This window comes from Notamacropus eugenii, chromosome 5, assembly GCF_028372415.1.
Source record: "Notamacropus eugenii isolate mMacEug1 chromosome 5, mMacEug1.pri_v2, whole genome shotgun sequence".
Classification (NCBI taxonomy): Eukaryota; Metazoa; Chordata; class Mammalia; order Diprotodontia; family Macropodidae; genus Notamacropus; species Notamacropus eugenii.
In genome coordinates, this window is record NC_092876.1 from 80,147,686 (window position 1) to 80,166,831 (window position 19,146).

General features: G+C 40.3%; 1 protein-coding gene across 7 annotated transcripts; it reads left to right on the forward strand.

The window, feature by feature from the left end:
• The first annotated feature begins 886 nt into the window (after nucleotides 1-886).
• On the forward strand, nucleotides 887-19,121 carry RHBDL2 (rhomboid like 2). Of its 7 annotated transcripts, none has more exons than XR_011967192.1 (8): nucleotides 887-1,352; nucleotides 2,635-2,783; nucleotides 5,493-5,605; nucleotides 7,904-8,004; nucleotides 8,791-8,813; nucleotides 13,845-14,046; nucleotides 17,283-17,344; nucleotides 18,611-19,121. XR_011967192.1 is itself a non-coding variant. In XM_072609977.1 (7 exons), exons 1-7 carry the CDS (start codon nucleotides 1,065-1,067, stop codon nucleotides 18,788-18,790), a joined length of 954 nt encoding a protein of 317 aa, XP_072466078.1. In that variant the 5' UTR covers nucleotides 887-1,064; the 3' UTR covers nucleotides 18,791-19,121. The 7 variants fall into 7 exon arrangements, 5 of the variants coding, with proteins under 5 accessions (XP_072466078.1, XP_072466079.1, XP_072466076.1 ...); XR_011967193.1 differs by having other exon boundaries at nucleotides 888-1,352; nucleotides 8,720-8,813; nucleotides 18,611-18,725; XM_072609977.1 differs by lacking the exon at nucleotides 13,845-14,046 and having other exon boundaries at nucleotides 2,668-2,783; nucleotides 8,720-8,813.
• The last annotated feature ends 25 nt before the right edge of the window (nucleotides 19,122-19,146 follow it).

Here is a 19,146-nt window from a genome sequence, read left to right on the forward strand (position 1 = left end):
TAGGTCCTTGGGTGTGGCTTTTTGACTGAATCCAAGTTTTACAGAACAAATCCTTTTATGAGGGACATTTACTAGCTATTTGACACTGGGCATGCAACCTGTTTGCTTTAGTTTCCTCAGCTGTAAAATGGGGATAATAATAGCACCTATCTCCCAAGGTTATTGTGAGAATCAAATGAGATATTTGTGAAGTGCTTAGCAGAGTGCCTCGCACTATATATAGAACTCATAGTTTGTGCTATTTAAATGTTATTCCCTTCTCCCTCCCATTGCACTAGATTACCTTCTAGATCTGGATGTATCAGATCAGTTCCCTTCTCTGGTCTTTAATATATCTGTAAAAGGTAGAGGTAGGACTCAGTGACCCACAAGATCCCCTTTAGCTCTGAAAACTATGAGCCTAGAGTGTATTTTATACTATTTTAGTTATTTAATGGTATTTTTAGACTATTATCCTAATATTTTCTGATGTCTTAGAAAATATTCTTGTGGGTCTTCTATATTATTTTGACCTACAGAGTCTTTTCATCAACAGAGTTTCTTATGATTAGAATGTGCTATCTTTGTTTGTAGATTAGAGTCATGAGCCTTAAGAGTTCAGAGACATACCAGCTACATTGAAGTCTCATCCATTAATATCTTCCACCCCCACATTGCTATATAGGGAGTAGGAGAAATAAGGGTTGACAGGTAGGTTGAGGCCCGATTGTGGAGACCTTTGAATGCCACAGGCTGAAGAGGATACTTATTTGCCTATGATGTTTTAGGTGGTGGCAGCGAGAGATTCTGACGGCTCCCAATGAGAGCCCCCTCTTTGGGGATGCCCCTGGTGTTTTGTCACAATTACATACATGGTGATGAGACTGTAGAGATTATGATAGTGCCAGGCACATGGAGATCAGTTAGTTGAATCACCAAGCTGCCAACCCTCAACCCAGAAGGAAAGGGGCAGGGAAGTCAACCCCTAGTCAATGAATCAGGGCAAAACCCCCGCGATTCTGCCAGTGATGGTGCTGGCCCCTGCTCCAAGGTCATGGTCATGTGTTTTGTCCTGATATGCACCTATGATCTGGCAGGTGGTGGGAGGGCTCAGGAGAATGGTCTCTGAAAATGTGATGGATATGGGGAGGAGGCATCTGAATATGGAGGAATACAAGAAAAAGAAAGAGAGGAAAGAAATGTGGAATAAGCCAAGGAAGAAAAAAAGGGGACACATACTTAATATGTGGTGTCGAAAAGTCCATGAACCCATCTCAAAGTGGATCCTTCCTCCAGATGCTCGAGGAATCTACCTGCAGAGAGCCCGATGTCTCCCACCCCCTGTGTTCATTGCCATCGTCAGCATTCTCCAGGTAGATATGTGCTTATGGGGGTGGGGAGAAAAGGGGAAGAAGAGGATGAGAATCCTTAGATAAGCATCTCTAGAGGACAGAAACAAACTCTGCAGGCTATATCCACAAGGGATGGGGGATAGAATGAACTCGGAGCAGAAGAAAACTAGTGACAGACAGAATCCTTACCAAGTAATGGTCAGATACTCTTTCCAGCTCACTCCTCAGACTTTTCCATGTTCTTCTTTCTTCTTGCCCTTCCTAGTCCTGACTTAATGCCTCCTCCCACATCACTTTTACCCCCATCTCTTGATCTCAACAATTCTTTGTGGAGGATAATTTCAGAATTCTACCTTACTTTAAAATAAAGATTAATTGATGCCTTTTATTTTTACTTTTATAGTCAATTCTGGAATTCTCCCACCCAGGACCCCAACACTGACCCCTCCCTTGTAGTAACAATGACAACAACAAAATAAGCAAAAACCACCTATAAAGTGACTTTGTTCTGATAGTATATCTCTCAGCTGAAAGAAAGAGGAAGCCATGTTTCAAAATCTGTTCTTGGGGACCAAGACTGGTCATTACAATTACTTAAGAGTTCCTGCCCACACATTTGCTAAGAGATTAAATGACACTTCTCAAAGGATTTAACCACAGATAGAGTGGTGATGCCATTCAAGTGACCCGTTGCTTAGGCAAGATAATTATGGAGAATGCTTTTGCCATATGATTTCAAGGATGTGGCAAAGTCTTCCCCAGAACACCCATCACCCCAAATCTCTTCAGTGATACAGAATGAATGATGTCATTGAACAGAATGAATGAAAAAACAGTAAGTGCTTATGAAGTATGCCAAAATGAGATGAATATACTATCTGAAGTGACACTAAAGTTTAAATCATTGATAACAAGGTTTTTCTCCCCAAGAACAGATCCTGATAGGGGCAGTGGAGACTGTCTGAAGCGTATGAAAAATAGGGTAGGAATGGATAAAAGAGAAGTACAAAACAGTAGGTTGAGCATTCTGAAGATACATTCGGATAATTCACAATTTTGTTTAGGACTGGCCCTGATTCCACTGACCGCTAATATTTGGAGGCAGGATGATGCACAGGGTTGGGGAAGGACATGAAATGTTCACACAATTCATGTCTGCTTATTCCTGACCATCTCTTGCCGGGTACCTTGTTTGTTTAGCAGCCACCCCATTTTAATAAAGGCACTTATATCTATGGGTTGAGCTGGGCCACTATCTGGACTTGGATGAAGTATCATTAACATTATTTGTCACTGTTGCCAGCTTGCTATTTTCATTTACTATGCCTTCTGGAAGCCCCAGGAACAGTGGAACAGCCCAGACATAGACATCTGGGAGAGTCCATTCATCTATCGGCCAGACAAGAGGAAACAGGCTTGGAGGTTCATCTCTTACATGATGGTGCATGCTGGGTAAGAAATAAGAGATGGGAACTGATGCTGACTGTGAGAAAGAATGTTTTACATATTTGTGTATATAATGTTATATATGTATATATGTGTGTGCACACATGTAAATGCACCTATATACATATGTATATGCACACACACACACACACACACAAAACATATTCAAGGGAAAGCTAGTACTGCATAGAAGTCCCACCACTGCTACTTGACTACATAGATGATTTGGGATCAAGTTATTTGTCTGTGCCTCAGTTTCTTCATCTATAGAACGAAGACAGCCAGACTAGATAATCTTTAAAACTCCTTATCCAGCTCTAGATCCTAAGTCCTATAAACTTCAAAGCCAAATCTTGTTTTCTCGGTCCATTTCTTTTTGCATTTTCCTTTTGAATTAGGTTGTGTTACTCATCTGGCTTTTCTCACCATTTAGTGAGTTCCAAAAATACATTGACCTCATCTTCAGGAACACAGATGTAGCCAATCTTGCTTGGGAGGTTACCCATTTCATTTTATCTAGCTTTTTTCTTTAGCGCAGATTGCTTTTTTGCAATCTTATTTGTACATCCTAGCAATTACAGTGTGCAAATGAGAGTCAGTGCTGGAGATAACAAGGCTTCAGGTGACAAGACACTTTGGGCCAATGGCTAGTAGTTTCCACAGCCAGAAATAGGGTCTCAGGTTCCGAGCCTCTTTTCCCAAGGTCATAGTCATTAAGACCTGAGATTCTTTGGACTGAGTTGTGTGGACTCTCCAACTCAAATTTGCTGAATACCTACAGTAATAGGTTTTGGGTACCATGAAAAATACAAGAGATAGATAAAATAATGTCCTTTTTCTCAAGGACCATAGATCAAGGTGGGGAGACCAGACTCATACTGTTAAGTAACCTGAGGCAGCGTGTGAACCCTGGCTCTGACATGAATGTGACTTCGAGTGAGGTCACGTTTGGAGAATTAGATAATCTCTGATGTGTCCCTATCAGCCCTGTGATTACATAATTTTGTGATTAAGCATCAAAATTCCATGGTACAGATAATTAGTGTTATAGGTAAGGGAGAAACCAGTTTGGGAAGATTTCACAGAGGAGGGGGGACACTTAATAATAATCATAGTTAGTATTTATGTAAAACTTTAAGATTTGCAAAGTGCTTTGCATATACTATCTCATTTGATCCTTACAACAACCCTGTACGGTAGGTGCTACTATTTTACACATGAGGAACTGAGTAAGACGGATTTGAGTGACTTGACCAGGATCATATAGCTCATAAAGGGAGGAGGCAGGATTTTTAACTCAAATCTTCCTGCCTGAAATCAGTGTGGCACATGATAAGTGTTTAATTAATGCTTATTGATTGATTGATTCCTGCCTCTAAATCCAACTCTGTGTGCCACTAGCTGCTTGAGAGACTGGTAGGAATTAGATGAAAACCACTATTGTTCTGAAAATGCAAGGAATTTTAACTCAAAATTAAATAGAAGTTCAGAGATCGAAGGTTTCGTTGTTCAGTTCTGTCTGACTCTTCGTGAACTCATTTGGGAGTTTCTTGGCAGAGATACTGGAGTGGTTTGCCATATCTTTTTCCAGCTCATCCAAGAAGAATTGGGAACTGTCAAATAGCTATTAAGTAGAAATCTGGATCTTTAGCTCAACCCATCTGATCCCAAGGCCAAGTGTTTCCTCTACTATAATGAGGATTTCTTCTCACCTTGGGGATGTCAGGGTTTTCATGGTCCTGGGTCCTGTATGGTCCAGCTTGTTCTCTAGCCTGCCTGTACTTTATTCCCAATAACGCTTGGGGAGTAGGATTTACTTTTTCATTTATTTATTTATTCAAAAAACATTGGGCATGTATGTGAATGTGCCTAGGGCAAGGTTTCCCTTCTTGTGATAGCAGTTCTGGTGGCTGCAGTTCTGGAGGAGAGAGGGGGCATTGGAAAGTCTCTTGAACTATATTTTAGGTCTGTCTCAGCTACTGCTCAGTCCCACAAGGACCCTGAGTGCAAAGCAAGCATGGACTTAGTGGGAAAGCTGAGTCAGGTCAAACCAGTCTTTCCATGGTAGTGGTGGAAGTGAAAAGCCTGTTAGTTTACCCAAACAACCCAGAGATCTGCTCATGCGTACCCAGATTGTGTGGGTGGTCCTGTGCTGGTACATGCATGAGACTGGACAGGAATGGAAGACAAAACTTTCCGTAAGGCACTGTTCCTGTTGAGTCTGATGGGTATTCGGTGTGAATGTGAATTTTTCCTCCTTGCATCCTTATAATGTCATTGATTTAAGAAATAAACAAAGTTGTGATCTCAAAACAAAACAAAACACCAAACAAACCACTGGTGATGGTAGTGGTAGTGGTAATGATGATGATGATTCTTCAACACTGGATGACCAGCACAGATTGGGTGTATTGTGGAAGGCGGGACTGGTTAGTTACAGGTTTTACTAGAACACCACTGACGTCTCTTTTTGCTGCAGTTCTTTTTTCTACAGACCCCTAAGCACAAAACAAAAACAAAAAACTCTGAGCTACACTGTTATCAAATTCTAGCAATAACATTGATGGCAACCTCTAGGTTAAGCATACCTATAAAGCTGAGATGATATTTCAGTGCCTATGTAATCCCTCCAAGAAAGCTGCTGAGTGGTTTGCTGATGACATCACAGCTTTCATATCCACATACTGATGTTAAGATTCTTGTTTTCACTTGCAGGTTTCAGCATATTTGTGGAAATGTACTTATGCAGCTTCTTTTGGGACTTCCCTTGGAAATGGTTCACAAAGGTCATCGAGTGGCGCTGGTATACCTGTCAGGAGTGATTGCAGGTCCGTATTCTGGGGACAGACATACACTCAGTGTGGTATTGGTTGGTTGGTTGGTCTATCCAGTGTGGACAGAGTTAAGTAAGCAATGAGCAGGTAGCATACTGGCCTTCCTTCATGTCTGGCTTGTATAAACCCCAAGTGCAGTCTATAATTGTGTACTCAGAGAATATCAATGAAACTGAAGAAGTCAGAGAGCAGAAATGACTAACAATGAAACTTTTTAAACTTAAATGGGAAAAAACTCCTTCCACAAGCAAATATATTCTGTCACAGTAATGCTCTTTGTTTATGTATAGCTATGCCCCTTCCCCCCCCATCTCCCCCTCACCCTCCCATTCCTTTTCAAAGAGCTCTTTTGGGGATGCAGTCTATATTTGGATCAATATGGCATTTGTCAAGCAATGACTATGTGCCTAACACAGTGCTAGGGGCTCTAGGGGGTAGAGAAGTGACAAGACATGGTCCTACTCTCAGAGAGTTCAGGAAATATAATGAATATATCTGGAGCCATTAGAAAACTCATGAAGGTCTTGATTATGTGGTAGCAATGAATGACTCCCTCAGTTGCTGAGGGAAGAATAGGAGAAGTCAGGATCCGTGCTTGGTCTCCTTGAGAGGAAAAGAGAGACCAGTATGTGTACAGGTATACCCATAGAAACAAGCATGGCACATTGAGAAGATAGTAAGGTTCTCTTCCACCAGTGGACGATAGGACAGGGCAGGAAAGCACTGGGGAGCAGCAGGTTGAGGGGGAGTAAGCGGAGCGTTGGCATCAGAAGAGCTAGGTTCTGGTCCTCACGCAGCAGCTCTATAGGCGTGGGACTTTGGGCAGGTTCAATTTGCCCTTCTCAGTTTACTCATTTGTAGAATGGAGGCGATAAGTGTTATGAGGAAAACTTTTTATAAGTCTTAAAGCACTATGGAAATATAAATAATTAAATACGGCTGGAATGAATGAGTGGGCTCCTCTTTTATTAGCCAGGCAGAGGAATTTGAGTTTGATGACACAGGCCGAAGGGAGCCACTGAAGGATGAGCATGGAAGGACATGGGAAAAGTCAGAGATGAAGGAAGAGAGCTAGTAATGTAGACAAAGATATACTCAGAATATCCCACGGTGATTAGTTAGCTTGAAGAGACCTACCTTGAGATGCCAGGCCCTTCTCATATGTATTGCTTGTATTTGACATCAAAGATTGGAAAAAATAGATGTGGAGGCCTTTGTTGGTGTGTTAAAATATCAGCAAGTAGCAAGAACATCTTGAACAACATCTTGAACTTCCACTGTATCCTAAAGAAGTGCGGCTCTTGGTTCAATTAATTTATTAGACATTCATTAAGTACAGTGTGTCTAGCATTGTGTTAGGTGCAAGGAGAGATGCAAAGAAAAGTAAGACTGAGTCCTTATCCTCAGGTGATTCACAGTCAAGTTGAGGGGATATAATACATATTTCCAGGAATAACAATAATGAACATAGAAGATTTAAAATCGAGGGCCTGGGTTCAAGTCCTGACCCTGTTATTTACTAGAAGATGCACAAATTTAGAGACATCTCCACTCCAAATGTTCATGTGGACTATTTGTGCCTGAGCTCTAGTAGAGTGTTCTGAGCTCATACTGGTTTCATCAGCCACAGTAGGACACATTGTCCTTGATCCCAACACAGTGATGTCATTTTGGTCATTTTTGATAGCAAAGTCAACAATCACCTGCATAGCCTTTGGCAAGTCACTTAATCTCTTTGAGTTTTCTCATTTCTAAAATCAGGGTACTAGACTAGATCCCTGATTCTATAATCATATGATATAACATATTTGAGGAGAGAAAGAAAATTTTCAACTTGGGACTTTGAATGAATGGGATCAAGGAGAGCTTCTTAGAGAAGTGGCCTTGGAACTGGGTTTTGGATGGGTGGGTGGAGATGGGAGGATGGGCATTGCATTTGTAGGGAACAGAGTGAACCAAAGTGTGAAAGTGGGGAATGTGTTCAACAGGTAGGGGAAACCACAAGAAGTATACTGGAGTGTAGAGTGCAAGGCCAATGAGATAAAGCAGGAGGGAGGGGTAGGCTAGGGACAGAACTTGGCTGAACATTAAGGAGCAGCCATTGAAGGATTTTGGGTAAAGGAATGAGTGATAAGATCAGGGCTCTGCATTAGGAGAAGGATGAAGTCAGAGAGGAGGAAGACCAGAGGTCAGGAGACCTGTAGGTAGTCTTGGCTATACAATAGTCTACCCTCTCTTTGGGGTTATAACTTCTGATGCATCTGATTGTCTGAATTTCTTTCATTTCTGTAGGATCTCTTGGGAGTTCTGTCTACGATCCCCTCCAAGCTCTAGTGGGTGCTTCAGGAGGAGTCTATGCTCTCACCGGAGGCTATTTCATGAATGTTTTAGTGGTAAGAACCCTTTCAGGGAATGGAGAATACCAACTGGCAGATTTTTTTTTTTTACTGGTATTTGGTTGAGGGATGATAATTGTTACGAATATTTACTGAGCATACATATTCAACTAGAGTGTTATATAAGTGGCAAGCACTGGTTTCTAAACAGGACCAAGTCTTGAATAGAAACAAACTAGTCATATTTTAAAAATACAACCAGAGAGGGAAATGGGATTATTAACAAATCCCTTCCAAATATGAAAATCAATTAGAACAAACAAAATTTAAGCTGCTTTTCTTGTAGCATCTTCCCTGCAAAAAAGGTTTTGGTTAATTTGAAAGGGAAAAAAGAAATAATTTGGTTAAATACTTGAGGATGGAAACTTTATATTCTCTTTAATTTGTTTGCCTTAAATAATGCTTTCTTTTGCAAAATGGCTAGTTAGCAGCAAGCGCTATTCTCCTACCTACTTATTTCTTCGGACAAATCAATCACTTAGTCTTTTGTACTTCCCATTCCCAGATCTACAGTGTGAATAATAATACATGTCTACACATTTTGTTGGATTGAATGAAATAATGGATGTAAATATGGAATGTAAATGAATGGATGTAAATGAAATAATGGATGTACTTTGTGCCCTTGTGACACTAGAGAAATGTAAGCAATATTAATACTAAACTCATGTTTCATATTGATGATTATGAGATGTTTTCTGATCACATGTAGCATCTTATACTTTTGCTCTTTTCTCCTGGCAAGAATTTTAAAAACATGGTTCCTTTGTTTGGACTTTTCAGACTAATGCTCCTCTTATTCATTGGTGAGTATTTAATCTTTGTTGCTATTTTACGTTTTTAGTTTTAAAAGTTCAATGTAGTTAAACCACCTCTTAAAAAATTGAATGTTAAATCAACTACAAAGGACCTAGGAAGGAAGATGCTATCCACTTCCAGAGAAAGAACTTATAAATAGAAGTATGCATAGTATGGATTTACATATATGTTATGTAGGTTTATATATAGATATAGACATATATGACTGTTATAGATAATGTATACTGTATCATGTTATATAGGTCTATATATATGAGTGTGTGTGTATATATATATGTATTATATATATATATATACATATATATGCGTATGTATATGTCTGAGTCAAATAGTGGCCTTCTCTGGTGCAGGATGAGGAGGGAAGGAGAGAGGGAGACAGTTTTAGAACTTAAAATGTAAAAAAAAAAAGGGAATTTTTTTTTTAAAGTTAAAAAAAAAGAAATATACAAAATAAAATTAAAAAAACCCTGAATGTGTAATTTAGTTATGCTGATATGAGATGACCAGTGTATTTTGGTTACTTACTCCAAATAACAAAGCATAAATTGTGGGTGTGTTTAAATAGGAGAAAATCTTAACATGCTTTCCTGGTGTTATTTTGATATGAATAATAGTTATTTCTTTAAACTGTTAACTTTTACTAGTAAAGGAAATAATTCTTTTAGAGGAGGCTTTTGATCCTTTGGAAAAAATTAAAAGCTTAAAAATACAATTTGTCACCATTCTCACTGTATCATATCATATCATCTATAGTATCTCATCCTGAATCTTTGTTGTTGATAAGTTATTTCAGTCTTGTCCGACTCTCCAAGACCCCTTTGCGTTTGTTTTTTTTTTTTTTTTTGGCAATGATACTGGAGTGGTTTGCTATTTCCTTCTCCAGATCATTTTACAGATGAGGAAACTAAGGCAAAGAGAAGTTAAATGACTTGACCAGGGTCACATGGCTAGTAAGTGACTGAAGCTGGATTTCAACTCAGGTCCTCCTGACTCCTGAACTGTTGCTCTACTAACTGGGACACTTAGCTTGGAGTAAAAAGACCTCCCTGACCTAGGTGTTTAGGTCATAGATTGCTCATCCCGGAATCAGGATGACCTGCGTTCAAATATGGCCTCGGACACTTAGTGCTAAGAGACCCTGGCCAAGTCACTTAACCTCTCTTTGCCTCAGTTTCTTCCTCTGTAAAATGGGATAATAATCACACCTATCTCCTAAGAGTTCTGTGAGGGTAAAATGAAATATTTGCGGTGTTTTGTACAGTGTCTGGCACATAGGAGTTACTATATAAATGGTAGCTATTACCTGTCTGACTTCAGTTACCTTTTTGTACTTTAAAGATGAAATAGACCCCCAGTTATCATTTAATAGAAAATTCTAATTTTGCTTTGAGTCCCAAAAAGGCTAAGTGATAACTGGTAGCTTTTGCCTAACCTGTTGATATTCCCAAAGCCTTTTTTTTTTTTTAATGAATTTGTGGATTAAGGTAACTAAAAAAATTTCTTCTAAGAAACCTTTCTTAAGAGACTGGCATGTTACATAGATCATTCTCAGCAAACCTAGACTCAGTTTTGGATCTGACATTTCAACCCCTCTCAGTGAGGAATCTGATTAAATTTTTAGACCCTGAATAAAGGTTTAGCAAGGGAGGGATCCCCATTCCCCCATGCCTGACCTCCCTTCTGCGGCTAGTCTCATCCTCCTCTGCTCATATGCTCTCTTACTCTTAGTATGAAGCCACTATGACCAGAATTTGAAAGGGGTGAATAAAAGTCTCAAATTCAGCCATTCACTTCTTTATTTTTTGTATCTCATATCTTTCACATTGCTTTAGTGGCTTAAGGTAAGAAGCTCAATAGAAATCTTCTGATTATTTTTTGTCTTTCAATTATCCATGCTCTCCTAATAACAGTTATGAGATACATGCCAAGTTACATGCCAAGCACTTGCTGATCCTGGGGAAGGGGCAATATTTAGACAAGAACTAGTCTTTTCCCCAGAAAAGCTTATGTCTAGTCAGGGCTGAGACACAAGTACCAGAGTGGATAGAGGGCTAGGGTTCAAGCCAAGAAGACCTAGATTCAAATTCAGCCTCTGATTCCTGCTAGCTGTGTGATCCCGAGCAAGGCACTTCACTTCCACCTGCCTTGGCTTCCTCATTTGTAAAATGGTGATAATAATAAGAGTGGTACTTGCCTCAAAGGGCTGTTTTGTGCTTCCAAAGAGATAATTGAAGCAGAGTCCTTTGCGGATGTGCAGTGTTATGTAAGTGCAAGTTATTATTACAACGTACAAGAGAGATGCAGACTCAGCACTAAGTCTGAGGGGAGAGGTCATTACTGATGGGAAAATCATCAGGGAAGCCTTCCTCAAGAAGCTATGATCTGGTTTGGAATTGGAAGAATAGGAAGGAATTTAACAGAATGAAGTACGAGGCCACGTTAGGCAAAGGGAAAAGTATGGTGAAGAGCGTGGAGACATACAAGCCCAGTTTATGCTCAGAGGGCAGAGCAGAGTCCAGTTGGCATTGGTTCAGAGGATTTTAGAGGTGGAAGGGACTTGGGAAATTAGTTAGTCCAACACCCTTATTTTCCAGATGAACAAACTGGCTCAGGGAGGTCATGTGCCACAGGTGCTGAGTGAATATTAGAGCTAGGACTTGAACCTGCACTGTTTGCTTCAGGTCCAATGTTCTTTCCAGTTGGCCCAAGCACAGAGTGAGAGGAAGAGAGACTTCTGTGTGTTAAGTGCCTACAAACTGAATAACACAATCCTAAATCAGACTGCCTAATGGCAATTCCTATATTGTACCATTTCATCCTTTATCACTAGAAAACAAGTGGAACTGCAAAAAAGCACTTCCAATAACAGACCCCTGAGTCATGCCTCCCTTGTCTTTTTTTGTGCCTTGAACCCCTTTCAACAACAACAAAATATCTTGTGAACTCCTGGGGTAATTTAATATGACACACGGAATATTCTTTACAATTATTTACTACTTAAGGTGCTCTTAAGGAATTTAGCATGAACCAGTTGGACTGTTGCTGTGAACCACGAAGTGGGAATCACTGCCCTAGAAGGACAGGATTTGGACTGATGAAGGGTAGCGAGGTTGCTGAATGATGGTATAGGAATTCTAGGGTCAAAGGATCTTCCACAGGTTCTGTAAGAGCTAACTATGGGGTCACAAACTCTCGCAGCAGACAATCCCAAATCAAAATGAGAGATTATGCTCTAGGGGACAGTGTACTGTGCTTAGAGTCAGGGGACCAGGTTTTGAATACTGGCCCTGATATTTATAACACCCTAGGGAAGTCACTTTTCTTCTCTGGGCCTCAGTTTCTTCATTTGTAAAAGGTGAATAATGATACTTATGCTATCTACCTTCCAGGGGTCCTTGTGGGGAAAATGCCCAGTAAGCCTTAAATCACCCCAGAAATGTGGATTACTATTACAACACACCTCAAAAACCAGAAGAGAGCAGAAGATATGTCTGGATTCTTGTTGGAGAGATCCATCAGAACTCATGACTTCAACATACATCTTTGAATGGCATATGAGTGGATTTCATTTATCCATAGTTTCCTTCTCCCAATACTGGTTCAGCTAATAACAGAGTAACTATATTTGAATAAGAGGTCAGAAAAAAATAGTCTTGTCCTAAGATGTTTTTCAACTTGTAAGTAACTACAAAGAGTAAGGTAATAGTTGTTGTTCACACATTGTTTTATGGCTGAGATGGTGACTGAGCTGTCTATAGACTTTTGCATCACAGCCGGAACATTTTATGTGGAAGCAACTGTGCACAATTAGGTGGTTATCTGGTGCTTATTTAGATCAGGGCAGTGCAAGAAAGGGAGCTCTGACTTTGGGGTCAGAGCACCTGATCTGAATTATAGCTCTGTTGCTTCTATCTGTGTGATTGATCTAAAGAAAGTCACTACACTCCTCTGAACATCCTCATCTCTAAAACGAGGGAGGAGTTGACCTATCTTGCAATTAAGATCTTTTCCAGCTTTGACTTCTACTATCCTAGATCTTTCTTTCTACAGAACAATTTTAGATAGGAAAATATTTACCTTCCTCATTTTTTAACTTCCCACAAACCTCCCAAAGTACAGGTAAAACATATTTCACTTTATACAACAGATATACTCTTGGAAAAAATAACCCACAAATTTTTATAAGGTGAATCACATTTGTAAAGATATATTTGTTATTGTAGACATAGCTGCCAACAAAAAGAATCAAATAAACAAATTAAGAGGAAAAATCCTACCCATAATTCCTTATCCTCTTAAAACAGAATCAAAAGAACTACGTAATTGAATAAGATAATTTGCCTTCTTTCCCTTCCTGCCCAAGTTCATTAGCTTTGGTCCTACTTTCCTTCTTTCTCAATTATACCACATTTTAATTAGTAGGAGGAGAATTAAATTCTTTTTGTAACAGTCACCCAACATTTGTAGATCTGAAGAATTTTGCAGAAATTTCAGAGTGTTTCAGTCCAGGCTTTAGTGATAACCGAAACCCTTATTTTACAATGGAGAAAACAGAAAACCCTAGTTGGGAAGTGATTTGCCCAAGCAGGTTGGGGGTGAGGCTGGGTCTAGAACTCAGGTCTCTTGAGTCAGCTTGAACTGCACTCAGCCCACTCTCTTAAATTTTCTTTCCCCTAAAAGTTAGAATTCTTAGTTTTTTATGTACACAGTGGATACTCAGTCTTTTTTTTTTTTTAATGGCAACAAATAGGACTGGAGATAAAATTTCTCCTTTTGGTTTTTTGAAACAATATGAAGCTCTTATGGATTGTCTGGTATGAGTGATAGAAAAAAGGCCTTACCAACACCAGCTTCAAATCTCAGATTTGCTACTTTTATAACCTGCATAACCTTGAGAAAGTCCCCCAAGTCTCTGAGCTTTAGATTTTTCCTCTGTCAAAGGAGATCAGACAAAACAATCTCTTAAGCTCCTTCCATGATGAACCTATGGGCCTGTGACACAGATCCCTCTCTTCTAGGAGCTTACAGCCTAGTTGGGGTGTTTTGACCAATACACATGAAACAAGGAGCAAGATGAAAAGCCAGTTAAGTGCTATGGAAGTTCAGAGAATGAGAGGTCAGCGTGGTCTGCAATCATCAGAAAAGTCTTCATGGAGGAGGCTGGAACACCACTGCAATTACTTGCAGTAGCCGCCATGGATATACATGTGTATTTCCAGGGTAAATTCACAAAATATAAACTGTCTTCCTCAAAGATGAAACCAAAATATTTATACAGATACCTGAAAGTCAGATCCATCACAGTAACAAAGAAACCTGTACACATCATCAGTGTAGGGAGCACAACCAATCCCACGCCTTCCTTCTGGGCAGGCTTCCCCACAAACAAGCTCCCTTAGGCAAAATCCCTCCCTCTCTCACTCATGATAGCTTCTTTGCTCTGCTTTGCCTGCTCTCTCCCAGCTCTGCCCTTCCTGCTCCACCCTTTCAGCAAGCTCCTTCCACCATCAGCTCCATGTGACTCAGGCTGTGGGCTGAGTCAGAGCTCAAAGCAGGTCACATGGGCCTATTAAGGGGCAGGGGAGATCTTCAAATTCCCTTAACATTAACAGGGTTGGATTTAGAGTAGAACCTTGAAGGATAGGCTGCAAAGAGAAGTGGTGGAAAGTCAAACCCAATCACTCTCTAGGTTTCACTTTTCTCATTTGTCAAATGAGAGGCACCAGATTCGATCTCCAATGTTTCTTCTAATAAAAAAAAAACAACTCCTCTGATTCTATGGTAGGGAAGGTCAGACTACAGGGGGCAAGGGAGTCCAGATGTGATGGGGCTGGTATCATTTCCCTGTGAATGCCATATTCCACATTAAGCAAAAAATGATTTTGTTAATTGGTGTCAAGGGTTTAATTATTTCTGATGTTGAGAATTACTATGGGAACAAAGACAACTGCTTCAGAGGAGAGAAAGATTTAGTTTAGTGATGAAATTAAGAGCCACATATTCTTTTGAATGAAAATTAACATTTTAAAAACACTGATTTTTTTGGGGGGGAGATAAAATTCCTTATCTGGTTACACTGTAAACTTTGGGCATTTTTATGTGATTCTTTGTGTAAAAAAGAAATTAAAAAGGGAGAATTTTGATAGGAAGCAAAGAAAAGAGGCACTTAGGAGTTAGTCCTTGCTCTTCTCTGGTCTGGCTGCAGTAAGTGCTGGGTTAGGGAGAGAGCATGGTGGTGTAGTAGATAAAAACCCAGGCTGGGAGTTAGGAAAACCTGAGTTCAAATCTGGTCTCAGTTACTTACCGTGTGACCTTGGGCAAATCAGTTAACCTATTTACCTCCATTTCCTTATTTGTAAAATGGGGATAATAATAGCACCTGGGATAATAATACCTGGGAGGTAGTCCTAGGGTTCTTGTGATAATCAAATGAGATCATATTTGTAAAGCATAGATAAAATAAACACTAGCTATTATTAGGTGGCACAATGGATAGAGCGCTGGTCCTAGAGTCATGTTCAAATCCAGACAGACATTTACTTAGCTGGGTAACCCTGGGCAAGTCACTGAGATTTGCCTCAATTTCCTCATCTGTAAAATGAGCTGGAGAAGGAAATGGCAACCCACTCCAGTGTCTTTGCCTCAAATGGCAGTCACAGAGAGTCAGACAAGACTGAAACAATTCGACAACAACCACCACAACAATTATTATGATCATTAATAAGTGGCAGGGAGGCTGACAACTCCCAGACTTAGCAAGAAACTTCCCAGCCATCTGAGTTATGAAAATTCAGAAGTCAAAGAACTGAAAACTCCACAGAAACAATGTGACTTTATCTTTTTGTCAATGGATCTTCAAATGGCTTTTGGCAAAAACATGTCACTTCAGGGTAACATACAGGACTCTTTTCCTTTGAGAATAAACACTCCCAAATCCTCCATGGTGGGGTGTGGGGGCGGGGCACTGATTTTATTCATCTCTGTGATCCTCCAGTTTAGAAAGCATCTGTGTCACTTAAGAGATGAGTAAAAAGCAGTGAATCAAAAAAACAAAACTTTTCAAGAGGGGCTACCCAATCTTGTCCATTCCTTGCCACATTTATGTTGAGCATTTCTGAACATGCTAGATGTTCAGATGATGCTTAGAGATGGGGAAGAAGGAACACCAACACGTTAGAAACTCCAGACATTCTAATAAACCATGAATAATTAATTAAATAAGAAATACAGAAAATACTTAAATTGGCTTTCCTGGGGAGTATACACTTTAATGGTTCTTGGTTAAATTGATTGTATATTTTAATTCTGAAGTGCATTGGTGGCTAGACTCTGCCTGCCACCCTCCTCCTTTGTCTCCTTCATCTCTCCCCATCCCCTTCCCCCCAGCATAGCATAAAACTGCTGAGCATATTTTAACAGTAATTAATGGGCTATGAAGTGACTTTCCTCAAGATTATTAGAAGACGTGAAATAACAGATTTTTTACTTTGGGGAAAGATGAAGGCAAGTCTTTTAAAATAAGAACCTTAAATTTTTTTTGAACAGTTGGAAACTCAGGCTCAAATCATGCTGTTCTGTATATCTGGAAGGAAAATAAACTAGAAGCAAAAGTTTAGGCAGAAGGGCTGGAGTCCCTAAGTTTCTTCAGAGGCTAGAGCAAGGCAGGAGCAAATTCTGAGGAGCAGAAAAAGGTTGTTGAGGATACATAAGCATACATGATATAAGTCAAGTTACTAAAAATTTAGGATATTCAAAGCTGCAAAGGCAGTTTGGGGCGAGGGATTCTGTCCTGTGGTGAAGTAATCACGGAGTTTTCTTTTAAACAATTTGACACAGAAAAGAACTATTTTCCCAGGTCATCCATCACCTTGTATATGTTTTGCCATATTTGATCAGCAAGGGCGCTTTGCATTCTAAATGTCAATTGAAAGATCAGACAGGAGGATGCTTCAAATGACCACATGGCCGTGTTAGATTCTAGAGACAATATCTATGATTCCATATTTGTGTTTATTGCAATGACAAGAATGAGAATTGTAGCAGGATCATGACCTCTGTTTCCACTGCATGACTGCAGCATTGATAAAATACTTAAAGTTGGGCATCAATTACCTCTCAGATGGGTTGATGAAACATTCCTTGGGTTTTCCCTAAGAACAGGCCTGTACCTTTTTACCTCTTGGGACACCATGAATTTCTAAAATAGAGACTGGGCACACAAGCTGTGATGTGAAATGTTTTTTTTTAGCTATTCTCAAGTGCCAGAGCCAGAGTCCACCTTGGTCCTGGCCCCTGAAATATATGCTTTGTCTGTTGGTCCCCACCCCTTCTTCAGACTCTTTGTCTGTGTTGCTTTTGTAGGGACAGTTTAGAGAAGATAAGGGGTGTTTTGGGTAACATTTGGGAAGTGTCACATGGGCTATGAAGGGGCTTCACCAGCCTGTTTTTCCTTCTAGTTGTTTTTGACATGGGATTTGCCCTCTACAGAAAATTCATTGCTCCTGCAAGTGGGCCCCCGGTGAGTTCTATTTACTGTTGTTGATAAATATTCTAGTCTTGACCTCTATTTTTGTGCCTTACCCTCCCCCCCACCAAATTAAAAGATTTGAAAATGGATATGAAAGGAGGGATGGTGCCAGATGATGCTACAGGAGGCTTATGCCTGTTGCTCAGCCTCCAAACACTGCCTCAGCAAGTGACACTGTCTACCCCTTATCCCCCAAGCCCCAAGGACTAGGCTCAACAGCTCCCCCCAACTCTGAGCCACAAAATGACCAGGGCCATCACAGAAACCAATGACATGGTAGCAGCAACACCCTAGAAGCAATTAATTATTCAAGATTGCAAAGGTTTCTTCCTTCTCTCCCAATCAACTATAACTCATTGACCATTTAGGTGGTGAGGATGTGTAGCCTGACAGAAATGGGGTCCCCAGTTGGTCATGGTGCTGTCCTTGCTTCTTTTAGCCCTGGCCCCTCCCTGATAGAACTGAGCCTTTCCTGCACAGCCTTGTACTTCCCTGAAATTCTGGGGTTTATCACAGATACAGGAGAGGGAAACTTTTCTGTGTTCTGCATTCTTCAGGATTCTAGTCTGAAAATATGCTGTAAGTGGAGAGAAAAGAGTTTCTGGATTTGTATCTCACTTCTGCTTTTTATTATTTGTCTCCTAGGGCAAGTCCTCCTCTCTGGACCATTTTCTCTTTCTATAAAATAATTAGGAAGTTCGACTAGATGACCTCTAGGGTCCCTTCCGTCTCTAAATCTATGCTTCTAGAATGATAATCTTGGCCCTGCTATATTTAGCCTACCAAACTTGAATAAACAATCTCCAATCCACAGGAAAATGGTCTTTAACAGTTAGACTGTTATTATAGATGGTTTTCACAATATGTTTCTTCTATGTGGAAGGATGGTTGTATTCCTGTGACAGAGAAACATGGCATCTCATTTATGCAGGGTGGTATTCCTGCAGACTCTGCTCACACAAATTCTTAGGTCCTGGTCTCCTGGTTGAACTTACTAAATGATTGGAGAGTCAGAGAAAGTGGTTGGTCTTCTGCAGGATCCTGGACAGTGACCAAAGTGACATATCCCTGGTCTGCATATTTTAGTTTGCGGTCTTTGGTCTAGATGCAGGAGAATGTGCATACCTATATCCAACCAGTTAGCTGGGTTTCTCTCAGATGCTTGTCTGCCCTGGTCCTCCCAATGCTTAAGGACTGTAAATAACACATAATGTGAGTTTCTTCACTTATTTCTGCTTTTTTCTTTTTCCTCCCAAGGTGTCCATTGTAGTTCACATTGCTGGAGGCTTGGCTGGGATGACTGTAGGTTACACTGTATTTAGCTGCTTTCAAAAGAAGTTGCTGAAAGACCGGATGTTCTGGGTTGCAATCACTGCTTATTTTGTTTGTGTTTCATTTGCTGTGCTTTTTAACATCTTTTTATCACCAGCAGACTGAACTGCCCATAAGATAATCCAATTTAAAAAAACCCACTCGTGACAACACAGAGGCATCTTTGAAAGGCAAAGGGGAATTCCATTAACTGTTTCTTTCGTCTTTCTCACTCTGTTCCTTGTGAGAACCTCTGTTTGGAAGGCATAGGTAGAGGCTCCGTAACAAGGAAAAGGAGGACTTGGGTAGCCCCATTGGACCTGCTGGGCAGCAGGACCGTTTCCTTGATGCAAAGGAGAAGGACTCCTGCTATTCATAGCAGATACATTCTGGAGATCCCCACCAATAGGAGACTACAGATACTATGGAGAGAATAAAAGTTTTGGTTCCCCTTTGGCTCCTTGTCTGGTGGTTGTATTGTC

Excerpts from the sequence above, each read along its gene's own strand:
- RHBDL2 (XM_072609975.1), top strand. The coding sequence starts at position 1,065 with ATGATCTGGCAGGTGGTGGGAGGGCTCAGGAGAATGGTCTCTGAAAAT. Across the intron at positions 8,005-8,719 it reads ATTTCATGAATGTTTTAGTG|CATCTTATACTTTTGCTCTT; the intron begins GTAAGAACCCTT and ends GATCACATGTAG. Across the intron at positions 17,345-18,610 it reads CTCCTGCAAGTGGGCCCCCG|GTGTCCATTGTAGTTCACAT; the intron begins GTGAGTTCTATT and ends TTTCCTCCCAAG.